Source organism: Mustelus asterias, chromosome 13, assembly GCF_964213995.1.
Source record: "Mustelus asterias chromosome 13, sMusAst1.hap1.1, whole genome shotgun sequence".
In the NCBI taxonomy this organism is placed as follows: domain Eukaryota; kingdom Metazoa; phylum Chordata; class Chondrichthyes; order Carcharhiniformes; family Triakidae; genus Mustelus; species Mustelus asterias.
Genome location: NC_135813.1, coordinates 84632067 through 84653388, shown reverse-complemented (window position 1 = coordinate 84653388; position 21322 = coordinate 84632067). Strand labels below are relative to the sequence as shown.

The 21322-nt window shown below is 48.9% G+C and overlaps 1 protein-coding gene across 1 annotated transcript in view; it reads right to left on the bottom strand.

Annotated features, from left to right (window-relative positions):
- The window catches only part of galnt9 (polypeptide N-acetylgalactosaminyltransferase 9), a 309591-nt gene that overhangs the window by 145313 nt on the left and 142956 nt on the right, over positions 1–21322 (bottom strand). The window contains exon 6 of the mRNA XM_078227666.1: positions 17856–17973. Within this exon, the coding sequence (XP_078083792.1) occupies positions 17856–17973 (118 nt within the window). The remainder of the gene's footprint in view (positions 1–17855; positions 17974–21322) is intronic.

The window sequence follows — 21322 nt, the reverse complement described above, 5'->3', positions numbered from 1 at the left end:
CTGGGGGAGGAGGTGATGAGGCCCAGCTGCTAACCCTGTGACTGTCCTGAGGTGAGGGCCTCAGTGCATGTGCTCCTCCTCCAACTGGGTGCACAATGCCACCTTCCTGTCTCCCTGAGGGGGAGAGGTTCCTGGAGGGAGGTCCAGATACCTTCTTACTCTCTCGCCACACCCTTGGTGCATCGTGCCCCTGGCTAGACTGATGGAATGCAGGTCAGAGCTGGTGTGGATTGAGTGCTCGGCCTGGCTCTCCACAGTAATCACCACCCTCTCCATGGATGGAGACTTCACTCAAGTGCCTGGGACGGGGCAGAGCTCATGGGTGGGATTTTACAGCCGCACTTGCCCCAAAACTGGAAAATCCTGCCTGAGATCAATGGACATTTGCATGGCCCACCCCCGCCCGCTATGATTCCTGTGGCAGATGGGATGGGAAAATTCCGCCATGGTTGTCCCAGGACACTGCCATCCCCACACAACACTGCGCACAATCCCTCCCATCCCCACCATCTTCTCCCCCAGCAAGTGCTGCATGTCCAGAGGGTTCCTTGTGGCCATCACCAGAGGCCCATCACGTGTGGGGTTCAGTCGGGGCGCCCCGGTCATCTGGGGCCGCGGCTTTACAGGCTGTTTGGCCACATTATGAACACAGGTTCTGTGGCCATCAGGTACTGGAGTGGGACTTGAGCCCAGAGGTAGGGACTCTACCCGTTACATCAGACGACCTCCCCCAACAGTGACTGCACTGCAAAAATACTTCATTGGCTGTAATGCAATGACATGGGCTCAGTGTTTTAAAATGGACTTTCTTGTTGTCCTTCAGGTGAGCATCAGACCTGAAGCAACAGCTTCGAAAAAAAAGAGCCATCAGCCTGAGCTAGAATTTTTTAATAAAGCCAGTCTGTCAGGTTGCTATGCTGCTGCTGCTGATCTTTAGGCAGATTCATGGTTCTGATTTTGTTTTACCAGTGTCTTGATTGTGCACAAATGTTATTAACTGTATTCCCTTCTTCCTTTACCCTTTCTAAAACTGTAGACCAAGCAATCTTGTTTTGAAGGTCCAATACATTTGGTTGTAAAAATGTATAGAACAATCTATTAAATCATCATTTCGTTCATCAGTGATGCACAGTGGCAGCCCGTGTGTATCACCTACAGGAGGCCCTGTAACAACTCACCAAAGCTCCTTCCAAACCCATAACCACTACCATCTGGAAGGATATGGGAACACCACCACCTGCAAGTTCCCCTCCAAGCCACACACGCCATCCTGACTTGGAAATATATCGCCCACCCGTTCCTTCACTGCCGCTGGAAACTTCCTCCCTAACAGCACTGTGGATGCACCTACACCACATGGACTGTTCAAGAAGGAAGCTCACCACCTCCTTCTGAAGGGGCAATTAGGGATGGGCAATAAGTGATGGTGTACCCAACGACACCCACATCCCATGAATTAATTTAGAAAAATCAGAGTGATATCAGAAATGCTGGAAAATCTCAGCAGGTCTGACAGCGTCTGTGGAGAGAGAATAGAGCCGGCGTTTCGAGTCTGGATGACTTTTACTCATCAAGTCATTGAGTTGTCCAATGTGGACAGAGCGAGAATTTTTCTCCTTAGAACAAAAGCATTTCAGAGAAGGTTTGATAGAATGTTCAAAATCATAGAATCCCCACAGTGCAGAAGGAGGCCATTCGGTCCATCGAGTCTGTACCGAGCACAATCTCACCCAGGCCCTTTTCCCATAACCCCACGCATTTACCCTGCTAATCCCCCTGCCACCAGGGGCGATTTAGCATGGCCAATCAACCTAACCCGCATATCTTTGGATTAGGAGTGATTTTGGGATCTCACAAACAGCAACATGAGGACCACCAGATAATTGTATTTTTGTTGTTGGTTGATAGATAAATACCAGCCTAATCCACTGAGGAGAACTCTGCTTTCCTTTGAATCCTGCCATGGTTATTTTAAATCCGTCTGACAGGGCAGATTGGGGCTCAGTTTAACATCTGATTTGAAAGCTTCCAGCCATTGTAATGGGACTCAAACCCTCACTAAGCTCCAGTTACAGCACCCAGTTAAACGCAACCCCTTCACCTTCTGATGTGACAAGAGAGACGAAAGATGAGAGGACACTTAATAGAGGTTTATAAGATGTTGAGAGGCATAGATCGGGTGGACTCTCAGAGGCTTTTTCCCAGGGTGGATATGTCTGCTACGAGAGGACACTGGTTTAAGGTGCTGGGGGATAGGTACAGGGGAGATGTTAGGGGTAAGTTTTTCACACAGAGGGTGGTGGGCGAGTGGAATCGGCTGCCGTCAGTGGTGGTGGAGGCGAACTCAATAGGGTCTTTTAAGACACTCCTGGATGAGTACATGGAGCTTAATAGGATGGAGGGTTATAGGTAGATCTGGAAGGTAGGGATGTGTTCGGCACAACTTGTGGGCCGAAGGGCCTGTTTGTGCTGTAGTTTTTCTATGTTTCTATGTTTCTAAGAGTAATCCACCGGCATGGCCCTGACTTCAAACTCTCTAGTTAGGCTCCACATGGAAAACTAGGCCTCAGAATCTGAGTTGTCATTGAAATGCAAATGGACAGCAACTTCACACACTTCACAGACAATGACCATATCGTTCGATGCACAAGGGGTGGGAGTTTCCAGCCACAGTCACCCCAAAACCGGAAAATCCCGCCCAAGGTCAAAAGACCTTTGCATGGATTAAATTTTTAACTGTTATTTCTTTACTGTCTTTCTTTATTTTTCTTTCCCCCCGCTCTATCCCGCCTTTTATCCCTTCTTTCCTTACCTTTTCTTCCCCTTTGCTTCCCTTTTTCCGTCTTTTTCTCCATTTTAACTCTCTCCCACCCATCTCCCTATCTCCCCCTCCACCCACATCTTCATCAGTCACAGTTTACCCTCTGATTTCAGCTTCTCTGCTGTTTGGCCATTCACACCTTCTATTCTCTCTATGGGCTGCCAATAGCAGCCTTTCCCCTTGTTTTTGTGGCTATGACTCATCTTTCATTCCCTCCCCCTGCAGTATAAATATCTCCCACTTTCTCCGCCTTTTAACTTTGACAAAGGGTCATCTGGACTCGAAACGTCAGCTCTTTTCTCTCCTTCCAGATGCTGCCAGACCTTGCTGAGCTTTTCCAGCATTTTCAGTTTTGGGACTTTTGCATAGTCCGCGTCCCAGCCCACTACGATTCCCGTGGCGGGTGGGACAGGAAAATTCTCCCTAGGATATCTCAATAAGCACCCAGAGAGAGAGAGAGAGAGTGGGCTATTTGAGATCCTTCCTTCCCGATAGAATTGCTGAATGTGCCATTTGCATTTTGGAATCGGACACAGAGGACGTTTTGGCACATTGTCAGAGACACTGTAATGCAGTGTGAAATTATTCCAGATTCTCCTGGCAATGCTCTCAAACCCTCATTTAATTAAAAAAATAATTCCTGGAATATGGACATCATTGACAAGTTCAGCATCAAGTATCCTGGACTCGAAACATTAGCTCTTTTCTCTCCTTACAGATCCTGCTGTGATTTTCCAGCATTTTCTCTTTTGGTTTCAGATTCCAGCATCCGCAGTAATTTGCTTTTATCAAATATACGAACATAAGGACGAGGAGCAGGAGTAGGCCATCTGGTTCCTTGAGCCTGTTCCGCCATTCAATAAAATCATGGCTGATCTTTTCGTGGACTCAGCTCCACTCACCCGCCCGCTCACCATAACCCTTAATTCCTTTACTGTTCAAAAATTTACCTATCCTTGCCTTAAAAACATTCAATGAGGTATCCTCAACTGCTTCACTGGGCAGGGAATTCCACAGATTCACAACCCTTTGTGTGAAGAGGTTCCTCCTCAACTCAGTCCTAAATCTGCTCCCCCTTATTTTGAGGCCATGCCCCCTAGTTCTAGTTTCACTCGCCAGTGGAAACAACTTCCCTGCTTCTATCTTATCTATTCCCTTCATAATCATATATGTTTCTATAAGATCTCCCCTCATTCTTCTGAATTCCATTGAGTATAGCCCCAGTCTACTCAGTCTCTCCTCATAAGCCAACCCTCTCAACTCTGGAATCAACCGAGTGAATCTCCTCTGCACCCCCTCCAGTGCCAGTATATCCTTTCTCAAGTAAGGAGACCACAGTACTCCAGGTGTGACCTCACCAGCACCTTATACAGCTGCAACATAACCTCACTGTTTTTAAACTCCACCCCTCTAGCAATGAAGGACAAAATTCCATTTGCCTTCTTAATTACCTGCTGCACCTGCAAACCAACTCCTTGTGATTCTTGCACAAGGACACCCAGATCCCTCTGCACAGCAGCATGCTGCAATTTTTGACCATTTAAACAATGGTCCATTTTGCTGTTATTCCTACCAAAATGGATGACCTCACATTTACCAACATTGTGCTCCATCTGCCAGACCCTCGCCTACTCACTTAGACTATCTTTGCAGACTGTTAGCGTCCTCTGCACACTTTGCTCTGCCACTCATCTTAGCGTCATCTGCGAATTTTGACACACTACACTTGGTCCCCAACTCCAAATCATCGATGTAAATCGTAAACAATTGCGGTCCCAACACTGATCCCTGAGGCACACCACTAGTCACTGATCGCCAACCAGGAAAACACCCATTTACCCCCACTCTTTGCTTTCTGTCAGTTCAATATCCATTCTTGTCCATTTGAGCAGCTTGCCAGGCCAATTTCAGAGGGCAGCTGAGAGTCAACCACATTGCTGTGGCTCTGGAGTCACATGTAGGCCAGACCGGGTAAGGACGGCAGATTTCCTTCCCTGAAGGCTCTTACAACAATCCAACAGCTTGATGACTGATACCAGTTTCTGTTTCCACCTTGATTGGATATGGTTGATTTCAGGATGAAAGGGTTGACGTATGAGGAGAGATTAAACAGTTTGTGCTTGTACTCGCTGGAGTTTAGGAGGATGAGGGGGATCTGATCGAGGTATATAAAATTTTAAAAGGGATTGATAAAGTCAATGTAGACCAAATGTTTTCCCTCGTGAGGCAATCTGGAACAAGCGGTCATAGGTATAGGTTGAGAGGCGGTAGATTTAAAACTCAGATGAGGAGGAACTACTTCAGAGGGTGGTGAATTTGTGGAACTCGCTGCCCCATAGAGCGGTGGAGTCTGAATCGTTGAATGGTTTCAAGAAGAAGATAGATATATTTCTAATAATATTAGTAATATTATAATATATTATATTAGGCGATATATTAGGCGATGGCCTAGTGGTATTATCACTAGACTATTAATCCAGAAATTTAGCTAATGTTCTGGGGACCCGGGTTCGAATCCTGCCACCGCAGATGGTGGGAATTTGAATTCAATAAAAATAAATCTGGAATTAAGAATCTACTGATGACCATGAAACCATTGTCGATTGTCGGAAAAACCCATCTGGTTCACTAATGTCCTTTAGGGAAGGAAATCTGACGTCCTTACCTGGTCTGGCCTACATGTGACTCCAGAGCCACAGCAATGTAGTTGACTCTCAACTGCCCTCCAAGGACAACTAGGGATAGAGTCATAGAGGTTTACAATGTGGAAACAGGCCCTTCGGCCCAACTTGTCCATGCTGCCCTTTTTTTTAAAAACCCCTAAGCTAATCCCAATTGCCCGCATTTGGCCCATATCCCTCCATACCCATTGTACCCATGTAACTATCTAAATGCTTTTTAAAAGATGAAATTGTACCCGCCTCTACAACTACCTCTGGCAGCTTGTTCCAGACACTCACCACCCTCTGGGTGAAAAAAGTGCCCCTCTGAACACTTTTGTATCTCTCCCCTCTCACCTTAAACCTATGCCCTCTAGTTTTAGACTCCCCTACCTTTGGGAAAAGATATTGACTATCTACCTTGTCTCTGCCCCTCATTATTTTATAGACCACTATAAGGTCACCCCTTAGCCTCCTACGCTCCAGGGAAAAAAGTCCCAGTCTATTCAGCCTCTCCTTATAACTCAATCCATCAAGTCCCGGTAGCATTCTAGTAAATCTTTTCTGGACTCTTTCTAGTTTAATAATATCCCTTCTATAATAGGGTGACCAGAATTGTACACAGTATTCCAAGTGTGGCCTTACCAATGTCTTGTACAACTTTAACAAGACGTCCCAACTCCTGTATTCAACGTTCTGACCGATGAAACCAAGCATGCCGAATGCCTTCTTCACCACTCTGTCCACCTGTGACTCCACTTTCAAGGAGCTATGAACATGTACCCCTCGATCTCTTTGTTCTGTAACTCCCCCCAACGCCCTACCATTAACTGAGTAAGTCCTGCCCTGGTTCAATCTACCAAAATGCATCACCTCGCATTTGTCTAAATTAAACTCCATCTGCCATTCATCAGCCTACTGGCCCAATTGATCAAGATCCCGTTCCAATTGGAGATAAATGGGCAATAAATTCTGGCCAGCGATGCCCATATGCCACGAATGAATATAAAAAATAAAAAAGGGATAAGGGGATATGGGGAACAGGGGGAGAGGTGGACTTGAGATCAGGGAGAGATCAGCCATGATCTAATTGATTGGCGGAGCAGGCTCGAAGGGTTCAATGTGCCGACTCCTGCTCCTCATTCCTATGTTTTGATGGAGCCTAATGTGACAGCTTGAAGTCAGGGCTTATCCTGTGTCAGGGCCATTCCTGTGGGTTACTCTTGTAGCTCCAGAAGGTGAAGGTGTTGCGTGTGAATGGGAGCACAATGGGGATAGGGTGCTGGCAACCGGAGCGTAGTGGGGGGTTTGAGTCCCATTACAATCTCCAATACACTCAGAGTTGGAGGTGCTAAACCGAGCCCCAATCTACCCTACAGATGGATTTAAAACTCCCATGGCAGGATTCAAAGGAAAACAGAGGAGTTTTCCTCAGTGTATGAGGCCAGTGATTATCTCTCAACCTGCCACCGTGCAGTAACACTCTGACCCATACTGCAGACTTCGTACTGACCCCTTCCAGCCGAATTCACATGCGGCCTGTTTAATTTTTCTTCCTGTAGTATTTTGCTGGGTTGAATGTTATCACGGGCAGCATTCACAACTCGCAAGAATCCTCCTTCTAAAAGCTCACAGTAACTGCGAATGAGAGGCTGACAGCTGAGAATGACTAAAGCAATTTACTGTGTGACCTGCAACTCGGATGAGGGCTAATGCAGCTTAATAAAGTGAGCAAGTAGTGCCGCTGGAAGATTCCGAGCATTTGCTGCTGATATATTACTGTCTTGTCAGTCAAACAGACTCTTAGCAAGTGCACTGCTTTATATTCACTGCTGTGAAATAAAAGGGTTTCTTTAAAATGTGTGTCGGCAAGGGATAACTAAAATTGCGGCATGAATTAGTGTGTGTGTGTCTGTGTGTGTGAGTGTTTGTGTGTGAGTGTGAGTCTGTGAGTGTGTGTGTCCCCCAGTATGTGTGTATGCGTGTGTGTGTCTGTGTGTGTATCCGTGTGTATGTCTGTGTCCATGTGTGTGTCCATGTTTGTGTGTATGAGTGTGCATGTGTGTGTGTTTGCGTGTGTGCATGTGTACCTCTGTGTGAGTATGTCTGTGTCCGTATCTGTGTCCGTCTGTGTTTGTGTCCGTGCTTATTGAAGGGACAAGGCTTTGAGGTCTTGTCTTAGTGCTCTGTGCAGTTACAGCCCCAGAGACGTTTCCATTGATTGATTTTCCGCAGTGGTTCGGAAGGGGTTCTGCTTCAATGAGACTGTTTTTCAGACATGGGGCATCACCCGGAACGACTGTCCCGGAGACCAGGATCAACCTCCACATCCGAGCCCACCAGACCAGGAGAGACCCTGATGTCCATGGGACCTGATGGGTCAGTCCCACCCCTACGCGTGTGTACCTGCCCTGGACAGTGGGTAAACTCGGTGCCAGCTCACCATTGCCGGGGAGGGGTGGAGCTGCCCGGCTCTCCCCTCATCCCCCTGGAGAGTGTGTAACTCCCCCTCCCCCATTCAGTCCCCCATATAAAGAGTGGGGTTGGGGTGATCATGGATTGGGGAGGTCCACACTCCTCGCCTGAAAGCACACCCCCAATCTCCCACACCCTAGCTACCAATCAGCACCCTCACCTCCTCCATTAAAAGACACTTTGGACTTGTGCCTGTCGGAGGGTTTTGTGTCGCCGGTTACTCGGCGAATTAGACTCGAGAGAAGTGAGGAGCATCAGTGCGGAGTGGGGAGTGGGAGCTGGTGGGAAGCGGGGTGGGGGAGGATTCCCTGGATCACTCCCAAAGGGAATGATTCACTGGAGGATTCCCAATAGGACATATTTCCGATTAGCTCCCTTATCCACTATTGGCCCTGGAAAGGACTGAGCTCTGGAGATCGGGACCCAGGCGTTTTCTGGTGACATCTGGAGAAAGCAGGAGGTGCTTCTCTCATCTCCTGTTGGTCCTCCACCCCCTGCCCACCAATACCTCCCTCCCATCTCTCCGCCCAGTAACTATTCTCCATCCTTAGCCACTGCTCCCCATTCCCTCACCACAAATCCCCCCCTGTCCACCGCGTGCTGATCCTCCCCAGCCTTTCAATAGACCCCAGCCTCAACCTAAGGCCTGTTGCCATGGTTCATAGCATCATAGAATCCCTACAGTGCAGAAGGAGGCCACTCAGCCCAGGAAATCTGCACCAACCCTACAACAGAGCATCTTAACCCGGCCCTTATCCCCATAGCCCCACAAACGTACCCTGCTACTCCTTCAGCCCACACATCTTGGGACACTAAAGGACAATTTAGCATGGCCAATCCACCTAACCTACACATCTTTGAGTGGCACGGTGGCACAGTGGTTGGCACTGCTGCCTCACAGTGCCAAGGACCCACGTTCAATTCTGGCCTCGGGTCACTGTGTGGAGTTTGCATGTTCTCCCCGTGTCTGCGTGGGTTTCCTCCGGGTGCTCTGGTTTCCTCCCACAATGCAAAAATGTGCGGGTTAGGTTGATTGGCCATGCTAAATTTCCCCTTAGTGTCAGGGGGATTAGCAGGGTAGATACGTGAGGTTACGGGGATAGGGCCTGGGTGGGATTGTGGTCAGTGTAGGCTCGATGGGCCGAATGGCCTCCTTCTGCACTGTAGGAACTCTATGATTCTATGACCTCAGGGCTCACCATTAAGACACAATATCTGTACAGTGCAGCATCTGCCCCTTCCCCATCTCCCACCTTGAGCATTCAGAACCCACATTCCCTCCCTCTTATATTGCTGAGGGCGCGGTGAAACCTCTCTCGGAAACTCCTGTGGGCTTTACGGTACCCTTTATATGCCCTGTTTGTGAACAGAACTCCCACTCACCTGACGAAGGGGCAGCGTTCCGAAAGCTTGTGTGGCTTTTGCTACCAAATAAACCTGTTGGACTTTAACCTGGTGTTAGACTTCTTACTGTGTTTACGGTACAGCCAGGAATTCACAATGAGCAAGGTTTTAGTGAGAAAGCTCAGAGATGTGAGAAGCTTGCCAAGTGGTTCACAATTCAGCTGCTCCTCGACATAATCTCTAATTAAATAGAGGCCCCTTCACCATCAGAGGAAACTGACGCTCATGGCCAAATTCTTCATAGAAAGCCGCAGGGAAGCCATAAAAGCCATTGCCTTTGATTGAAGTTGTCAAGCAGCGAGTAAGCCACATATCACAGGAGGTTTTTAAAAGATGGAGGCTCTCAGTGAGCATGTTGCTTCAGGGATTGTGATATGATGGGGTTTTTTTATTCATTCGTGGGACATGTGCGTCGCTGGCTGGGCCAGCATTTATCACCCATCCCTAGTTGCCCTTGGAGGGCAGTTGAGAGTCAACCACATTGGCTGTGGCTCTGGAGTCACATGTAGACCAGACCGGGTAAGGACGGCAGATTTCCTTCCCTAAAGGACATGAGTGAACCGGATGGGTTTTTCTGACAATCGGCAATGGTTTCATGGTCATCAGTAGATTCTTGATTCCAGATAGTTTTTTATTGAATTTAAATTCCACCATCTGCCGTGGCGGGCTTCGAACCCGGGTCCCCAGAACATGAGCTGAGCTGCTCTATAGCAAGAACATCCTTCCTCAGAAACAGACACCAAAACTGTGGTTGACTTCTGACTACCGTCTGAATTTCCCAGCAAGCCACAGCATTGCATCACACCACTGACAAATCCTCCCCACTGCCACCTTCCCAAGGGGAATTTCGGGAAGGGCAACACATGCCGGCCCTCGCGGCCGCACCCACACCCCGCAAATTCATTTAAAAAAAATCATCTCCACAAAATAAAACTCAATCCATTGCAAAAGTGTCACGTCGAACAGCCACAAAACCAGGTGAGCGGGAGCAGTGGAAAACAAGGCAGGAGTAACATTGTAAAGAAAAATCATCTCTCTCAAAGAAATAACCTGGTCAAAGAACAAAGAATATAGAAAATTACAGCACAGGAACAGGCCCTTCGGCCCTCCAAGCCTGCACCGACCATACCGCCCGACTGAACTAAAGCCCCCTACCCTTCCGGAGACCATATCCCTCTATTCCCATCCTATTCATGTATTTGCTCAGACGCCCCTTAAAACTCACTATTGTATCCGCTTCCACTACCTCCCCCGGCAGCGAGTTCCAGGCACCCACCACCCTCTGTGTAAAAAACATGCTTCGTACATCCCCTTTAAACTTTGCCCCTCGCACCTTAAACCGATGCCCCCGAGTAATTGACTCTTCCACCCTGGGAAAAAGCTTCTGACTATCCGCTCTGTCTATGCCCTCAGAATCTCATAGACTTCTTTTAGGTCACTCCTCAGCCTCCGTCGTTCCAGTGGTCCTAGAATCATAGAATCCTACAGTGTAGATGGAGGCCATTCGGCCCATCAAGTCTGCCCCGACTACGATCCCACCCAGGCCCTACCCCATAACGCCATGCATTTACTCCAGCTCGTCCCCCTATCACTAAGGGGCAATTTAGCATGGCCAATCCACCCAACCTGCACATCTTTCGCCACACAAATGACCCAATGAGGAGGAATGTAACTTGCTGCAAGATGTTAATGTGTCTGGGAGTAAATAATGAGCAGCCTATTGGACAAACAGATCAATTCCCCCTTTCCTCAATCAGTAATGTTTCCCTTTTTGCTTCACTTCGATTGGTTGAAGCAATTGTAAAATGTCGAGTCCACAACCGACCGTCTCTGAACGCACTCACACTGACCATCGTCTAACCGACCGTCTCTGAACGCACTCACACTGACCATCGTCTAACCGACCGTCTCTGAACGCACTCACACTGACCATCGTCTAACTGACCGTCTCTGAACGCACTCACACTGACCATCGTCTAACTGACCGTCTCTGAACACACTCACACTGACCATCGTCTAACCGACCGTCTCCGAACACACTCACACTGACCATCGTCTAACTGACCATCTCCGAACACACTCACACTGACCATCGTCTAACTGACCGTCTCTGAACACACTCACACTGACCATCGTCTAACTGACCGTCTCTGAACGCACTCACACTGACCATCGTCTAACTGACCGTCTCTGAACGCACTCACACTGACCATCGTCTAACTGACCGTCTCTGAACGCACTCACACTGACCATCGTCTAACTGACCGTCTCTGAACGCACTCACACTGACCATCGTCTAACTGACCGTCTCTGAACGCACTCACACTGACCATCGTCTAACTGACCGTCTCTGAACGCACTCACACTGACCATCGTCTAACTGACCGTCTCTGAACGCACTCACACTGACCATCGTCTAACTGACCGTCTCCGAACGCACTCACACTGACCATCGTCTAACTGACCGTCTCTGAACGCACTCACACTGACCATCGTCTAACTGACCGTCTCTGAACGCACTCACACTGACCATCGTCTAACTGACCGTCTCTGAACGCACTCACACTGACCATCGTCTAACTGACCGTCTCTGAACGCACTCACACTGACCATCGTCTAACTGACCGTCTCTGAACGCACTCACACTGACCATCGTCTAACTGACCGTCTCTGAACGCACTCACACTGACCATCGTCTAACTGACCGTCTCTGAACGCACTCACACTGACCATCGTCTAACTGACCGTCTCTGAACGCACTCACACTGACCATCGTCTAACTGACCGTCTCTGAACGCACTCACACTGACCATCGTCTAACTGACCGTCTCTGAACACACTCACACTGACCATCGTCTAACCGACCGTCTCTGAACGCACTCACACTGACCATCGTCTAACTGACCGTCTCTGAACGCACTCACACTGACCATCGTCTAACTGACCGTCTCTGAACGCACTCACACTGACCATCGTCTAACTGACCGTCTCTGAACACACTCACACTGACCATCGTCTAACTGACCGTCTCTGAACACACTCACACTGACCATCGTCTAACCGACCGTCTCTGAACGCACTCACACTGACCATCGTCTAACTGACCGTCTCTGAACGCACTCACACTGACCATCGTCTAACTGACCGTCTCTGAACGCACTCACACTGACCATCGTCTAACTGACCGTCTCTGAACACACTCACACTGACCATCGTCTAACTGACCGTCTCTGAACACACTCACACTGACCATCGTCTAACTGACCGTCTCTGAACACACTCACACTGACCATCGTCTAACCCACCGTCTCTGAACGCACTCACACTGACCATCGTCTAACCGACCGTCTCTGAACGCACTCACACTGACCATCGTCTAACCGACCGTCTCTGAACGCACTCACACTGACCATCGTCTAACCGACCGTCTCTGAACGCACGCACACTGACCATCGTCTAACCGACCGTCTCCGAACACACTCACACTGACCATCGTCTAACTGATCATCTCCGAACACACTCACACTGACCATCGTCTAACTGATAGTCTCTGAACGCACTCACACTGACCATCGTCTAACTGACCGTCTCCGAACACACTCACACTGACCATCGTCTAACTGACCGTCTCTGAACACACGCACACTGACCATCGTCTAACTGACCGTCTCTGAACGCACTCACACTGACCATCGTCTAACTGATCATCTCCGAACACACTCACACTGACCATCGTCTAACTGACCGTCTCTGAACGCACTCACACTGACCATCGTCTAACTGACCGTCTCCGAACGCACTCACACTGACCATCGTCTAACTGACCGTCTCTGAACGCACTCACACTGACCATCGTCTAACTGACCGTCTCTGAACACACTCACACTGACCATCGTCTAACTGACCGTCTCTGAACGCACTCACACTGACCATCGTCTAACTGACCGTCTCTGAACGCACTCACACTGACCATCGTCTAACTGACCGTCTCTGAACACACTCACACTGACCATCGTCTAACTGACCGTCTCTGAACGCACTCACACTGACCATCGTCTAACTGACCGTCTCTGAACACACTCACACTGACCATCGTCTAACCGACCGTCTCTAAACACACGCACACTGACCATCGTCTAACTGACCGTCTCTGAACGCACTCACACTGACCATCGTCTAACTGACCGTCTCTGAACGCACTCACACTGACCATCGTCTAACCGACCGTCTCTGAACGCACTCACACTGACCATCGTCTAACTGACCGTCTCTGAACGCACTCACACTGACCATCGTCTAACCGACCGTCTCTGAACGCACTCACACTGACCATCGTCTAACCGACCGTCTCTGAACGCACTCACACTGACCATCGTCTAACCGACCGTCTCTGAACGCACTCACACTGACCATCGTCTAACTGACCGTCTCTGAACGCACTCACACTGACCATCGTCTAACCGACCGTCTCTGAACGCACTCACACTGACCATCGTCTAACCGACCGTCTCTGAACACACTCACACTGACCATCGTCTAACTGACCGTCTCTGAACACACTCACACTGACCATCGTCTAACTGACCGTCTCTGAACGCACTCACACTGACCATCGTCTAACTGACCGTCTCCGAACGCACTCACACTGACCATCGTCTAACCGACCGTCTCTGAACGCACTCACACTGACCATCGTCTAACCGACCGTCTCTGAACGCACTCACACTGACCATCGTCTAACTGACCGTCTCTGAACACACTCACACTGACCATCGTCTAACTGACCGTCTCTGAACGCACTCACACTGACCATCGTCTAACTGACCGTCTCTGAACGCACTCACACTGACCATCGTCTAACCGACCGTCTCTGAACGCACTCACACTGACCATCGTCTAACCGACCGTCTCTGAACACACTCACACTGACCATCGTCTAACTGACCGTCTCTGAACGCACTCACACTGACCATCGTCTAACTGACCATCTCTGAACGCACTCACACTGACCATCGTCTAACTGACCGTCTCTGAACGCACTCACACTGACCATCGTCTAACTGACCGTCTCTGAACGCACTCACACTGACCATCGTCTAACTGACCGTCTCTGAACGCACTCACACTGACCATCGTCTAACCGACCGTCTCTGAACACACTCACACTGACCATCGTCTAACCGACCGTCTCTGAACACACTCACACTGACCATCGTCTAACCGACCGTCTCTGAACACACTCACACTGACCATCGTCTAACTGACCGTCTCTGAACACACTCACACTGACCATCGTCTAACTGACCGTCTCTGAACGCACTCACACTGACCATCGTCTAACTGACCGTCTCTGAACGCACTCACACTGACCATCGTCTAACCGACCGTCTCTGAACACACTCACACTGACCATCGTCTAACTGACCGTCTCTGAACACACTCACACTGACCATCGTCTAACTGACCGTCTCTGAACGCACTCACACTGACCATCGTCTAACTGACCGTCTCTGAACGCACTCACACTGACCATCGTCTAACCGACCGTCTCTGAACACACTCACACTGACCATCGTCTAACCGACCGTCTCTGAACGCACTCACACTGACCATCGTCTAACCGACCGTCTCTGAACGCACTCACACTGACCATCGTCTAACCGACCGTCTCTGAACGCACTCACACTGACCATCGTCTAACTGACCGTCTCTGAACGCACTCACACTGACCATCGTCTAACCGACCGTCTCTGAACACACTCACACTGACCATCGTCTAACCGACCGTCTCTGAACGCACTCACACTGACCATCGTCTAACCGACCGTCTCTGAACGCACTCACACTGACCATCGTCTAACTGACCGTCTCTGAACGCACTCACACTGACCATCGTCTAACCGACCGTCTCTGAACGCACTCACACTGACCATCGTCTAACTGACCGTCTCTGAACGCACTCACACTGACCATCGTCTAACCGACCGTCTCTGAACGCACTCACACTGACCATCGTCTAACCGACCGTCTCTGAACGCACTCACACTGACCATCGTCTAACCGACCGTCTCTGAACGCACTCACACTGACCATCGTCTAACCGACCGTCTCTGAACGCACTCACACTGACCATCGTCTAACCGACCGTCTCTGAACGCACTCACACTGACCATCGTCTAACCGACCGTCTCTGAACGCACTCACACTGACCATCGTCTAACCGACCGTCTCTGAACGCACTCACACTGACCATCGTCTAACCGACCGTCTCTGAACGCACTCACACTGACCATCGTCTAACCGACCGTCTCTGAACGCACTCACACTGACCATCGTCTAACCGACCGTCTCTGAACACACGCACACTGACCATCGTCTAACCGACCGTCTCTGAACACACTCACACTGACCATCGTCTAACCGACCGTCTCTGAACGCACTCACACTGACCATCGTCTAACCGACCGTCTCTGAACACACGCACACTGACCATCGTCTAACTGACCGTCTGCGAACGCACTCACACTGACCATCGTCTGACCGTCTCTGAACGCACTCACACTGACCATCGTCTAACTGACCGTCTCTGAACGCACTCACACTGACCATCGTCTAACTGACCGTCTGCGAACACACTCACACTGACCATCGTCTAACTGACCGTCTGCGAACGCACTCACACTGACCATCGTCTAACTGACCGTCTCTGAACGCACTCACACTGAACATCGTCTAACTGACCATCTCTGAACGCACTCACACTGACCATCGTCTAACTGGCCGTCTCTGAACGCACTCACACTGACCATCGTCTAACTGACCGTCTCCGAACACACTCACACTGACCATCGTCTAACTGACCATCTCTGAACGCACTCACACTGACCATCGTCTAACCGATCATCTCCGAACGCACTCACACTGACCATCGTCTAACCGACCGTCTCTGAACGCACTCACACTGACCATCGTCTAACTGACCGTCTCTGAACGCACTCACACTGACCATCGTCTAACTGACCGTCTCTGAACGCACTCACACTGACCATCGTCTAACTGACCGTCTCCGAACACACTCACACTGACCATCGTCTAACTGACCGTCTCTGAACGCACTCACACTGACCATCGTCTAACTGACCGTCTCCGAACGCACTCACACTGACCATCGTCTAACTGACCGTCTCCGAACACACCCACACTGACCATCGTCTAACTGACCGACTCTGAACGCACTCACACTGACCATCGTCTAACTGACCGTCTCCGAACACACTCACACTGACCATCGTCTAACTGACCGTCTCCGAACACACTCACACTGACCATCGTCTAACTGACCGTCTCCGAACACACTCACACTGACCATCGTCTAACTGACCGTCTCTGAACGCACTCACACTGACCATCGTCTAACTGACCGTCTCCGAACACACTCACACTGACCATCGTCTAACTGACCGTCTCCGAACACACTCACACTGACCATCGTCTAACTGACCGTCTCTGAACGCACTCACACTGACCATCGTCTAACTGACCGTCTCTGAACACACTCACACTGACCATCGTCTAACTGACCGTCTCTGAACACGCTCACACTGACCATCATCTAACTGACCATCTCTGAACACACTCACACTGACCATCATCTAACTGACCATCTCTGAACACACTCACACTGACCATCGTCAAACCCACCGTCTCCGAACGCACGCACACTGACCATCATCTAACTGACCGTCTCTGAACGCACTCACACTGACCATCGTCTAACTGACCGTCTCTGAACACACTCACACTGACCATCGTCAAACCCACCGTCTCTGAACACACTCACACTGACCATCGTCTAACTGACCGTCTCTGAACACACTCACACTGACCATCGTCTAACTGACCGTCTCTGAACGCACTCACACTGACCATCGTCTAACTGACCGTCTGCGAACACACTCACACTGACCATCGTCTAACTGACCATCTGCGAACACACTCACTCTGACCATCGTCTAACTGACCGTCTCCGAACACACTCACACTGACCATCGTCTAACTGACCGTCTCTGAACGCACTCACACTGACCATCGTCTAACTGACCGTCTCTGAACACACTCACACTGACCATCGTCTAACCGACCGTCTCTGAACACACTCACACTGACCATCGTCTAACTGACCGTCTCCGAACGCACTCACACTGACCATTGTCTAACTGACCGTCTCCGAACGCACCCACACTGACCATCGTCTAACCGACCGTCTCCGAACACACTCACACTGACCATCGTCTAACTGACCATCTCCGAACACACTCACACTGACCATCTTCTAACCCACCATCTCCGAACGCACGCACACTGACCATTGTCTAACCGACTGTCTCCGAACGCACTCACACTGACCATCGTCTAACCCACCGTCTCTGAACGCACGCGCACTGACCAGTATCTAACCGACTGTCACACTGGGAACCCACCTCTCCCTTACTCACCCTCATGCCGAGTTCAATATTTTCTCCTCCGTAAATCTCCATCCCGGGATCCAGGAGACCGATCTCACCAAAGTATTCCCGCTGAACCACAAATGAACAGCCAATCATTGCGGGTGTCCTGTGTGCACAGAAAGAGGGGACAAAAATATCCCTTTAGAATCATCTGGAGACAACACCGTTTGGTTTCAACAGGTGAGGGGAAGAGTGGTTGCAGGGCTGGCTGTGGGAAAGAGATGAGCAGTGTGTGGCCAATTGGATATTTATCAATCAACCCAATGTGGCCAATGTGGCTCCTTCAAAGAACCCCGGACATTTTCTCTTCCACCTTCTTCCGTCGGGAAAAAGGTACAAAAGTCTGAGGTCACATACCAACCGACTCAAGAACAGCTTCTTCCCTGCTGCTGTTAGACTTTTGAATGGACCTACCTCGCATTAAGTTGATCTTTCTCTACACCCTAGCTGTGACTGTAACACTACATTCTGCACTCTCTCCTTTCCTTCTCTATGAACGGTATGCTTTGTCTGTATCGCGCGCAAGAAACAATACTTTTCACTGTATGTTAATACATGTGACAATAATAAATCAAACCAAAATCAAAAACCAACAGAGGCACACGTGGCTGAATGTCCTTCTCCTGTGTCTGATTTGACTAAACTGAGCTGTTGCATGTAAATGTACAAATTACTGGCTGTTTGAGCCGGTGTGCATCACTGTGGAGTTTAAAATCCCTAAAAATACCGACAGGGGAGGCAGTGGTGCAGTGATATTGTCACAGGGATAGTATTCCACAGACCCAGGGGGGAATTTTCCTGTCCCACCCGCCACGGGAATCGCAGCGGGACACCGACCATGCAAAGGTCTGTTGACCTCGGGTAGGAATTTCCAGTCTTGGACCGAGCGCAGCCAGAAAATCCTGCCCCCGAAGTAATATCTGGGGACCCGGGTTAGAATCCCACCACGGCAGATGGTGAAATTTGAATTCAATAAAATATCTGGTATTAAGAATCTACTGATGACCATGAAACCATTGTCGATTGTCGGAGAAATCCATCTGGTTCACTAATGTCCTTTAGGGAAGGAAATCTGCCGTCCTTACCCGGTCTGGCCTACATGTGATTCACAGCACTATGATTGGTTATTAAATGGTCTCTGAAATGGCCTAGCAAGCAATTGAGTTCAAGGGCAATTGGGATGGGGCAGCCAGTGACCCCACACCCCATGAATTTATTTTTAAAAGTTTGATATGAATCTACAAATTGCTGGGCAATTCACAGTTCACCATCATCTTTAGATGTACAGAACACCAAGCAGAACTCAGAATGAAATAATCTCCGTGGCCTGGGGCTCGACTCCTCCCTCTGTGACTGGACCCTGAACTTCCTAACCCACAGACCGCAATCAGTAAAGATAGGCAACAACACCTCCTCCACGATCATCCTCAACACCGGTGCCCCACAAGGCTGTGTTCTCAGTCCCCTACTATACTCCTTATACACCTATGACTGTGTGGCTAAATTCCTCTCCAATTCGAGTTTCAAGTTTGCTGACGATGCCACCGTAGTGGGTCGGATCTCAAACAATGATGAGACAGAGTACAGGAATGTGATAGAGAATCTGGTGAACTGGTGCGGCAACAATAATCTCTCCCTCAATGTCAACAAAACGAAGGAGGTTGTCATCGAATTCAGGAAGCGTAAAGGAGAACATGCCCCTGGCTACATCAATGGGGATAAAGTAGAAATAGTTTTGAGGTATCCAAATCACCAACAACCTGTCCTGGTCCCCCCATGCCGATATTAAGTTAAGAAAGCCCACCAACGCCTCTACTTTCTCAGAAGACTGGGGAAATTTGGCATGTCAGTTACAACTCTCACCAACTTTTACAGATGCACCATAGAAAGAGCTCTTTCTGGTTGTGTCACAGCTTGGTATGGCTCCTGCTCTGCCCAAGACCGCAATAAACTACAAAAGGTCATGAATGTAGCCCAATCCATCACGCAAACCAGCCTCCCATCCATTCGCTTTGTCTACACTGCCTGCTGCCTCAGCAAAGCAGCCAGCATAATTAAGGACCCCACGCACCCCGAACATTCTCTCTTCCGCCTTCTTCCTTCGGGAAAAAGATACAAAGGTCTGAGGGGTCACGTACCAACCGACTCAAGAACAGCTTCTTCCCTGCTGCTGTCAGACTTTTGAATGGACTTACCTCACATTAAGTTGATCTTTCTCTACACCCCTCTCTATGACTGTAACACTACATTCTGCACTCTCTCCTTTCCTTCTCTATGAACGGTATGCTTTGTCTGCGCAAGAAACAATACTTTTCACTATATTAATACATGTGATAATAATAAATCAAATCAAATCAAATAATGTCCTTTAGGGAAGGAAATCTGCTGACCTTACCTGGTCTGACCTACATTTGACTCACAGCACTATGATTGGTTCTTAAATGCCCTCTGAAATGGCCTCGCGAGCCACTGAGTTCCAGGGCAACTGGGATGGGGCAGCCAGTGACCCCCACACCCCATGAATGAATTTTTTAAAAAGTTTGATATAAATCTACAAATTGCTGGAAATTTCATAAAGGTTCATCAACATCTTTAGATGTACAGAACACCAAGCAGAACTGAGAATGAAAATATCCCTTTACTAAGTTCCTTGTTGCTTTTTTGTTACAGAGCTTTTATCTTGCAAGGAGCTACTTTCATCTTCCTCTTGAATTCGACCAAAATATTGGCGTTCGGTCTTCAAACTGCAGCGAAGCAAATCTCAACTCAATGTAAAGCTAAAATCCTTAAATAATCCCAATCGTTAGAACGTCACTGACTCTTTCAGTCTAAACTTCTGAAGTCAAGTTGAAAAGAAACAGAATGGGTTTTGAATGGAGTTTCAGGTGTTGCTTGTGAAGGAAGATCAGAATAACTCACTTGTGTAAGATAAAGATGTCAACCATAAAGGGGAAAAAAATCATCCATTTATACAACAACTTTCAAAACCCCAGGATGTCACAAAGTATTTTACAACCAGTGAAGTATTTGATTTAATTTGATTTGATTTATTATTGTCACATGTATTAACATACATTGAAAAGTATTGTTTCTTGCGCGCTACACAGACAAAGCATACCATTCATAGAGAAGGAAAGGAGAGAGTGCAGAATGTAGTGTTACAGTCATAGCTAGGGTGTAGAGAAAGATCAACTTAGTGAGAGGTAGGTCCATTCAAAAGTCTGATGGCAGCAGGAAAGAAGCTGTTCTTGAGTCGTTTGGTACGTGACCTCAGACTTTTGTATGTTTTTCCTGATGGAAGAAGGTGGAAGAGAGAATGTCCGGGGTGCGTGGGGTCCTTGATTCTACTGGTTGTTTTTCCGAGGCAGCGGGAAGTGTAGACAGAGTCAATGGATGGGAGGCTGGTTTGAGTGATGGACTGGGCTACATTCACGACCCTGTGTAGTTTCTTGCGG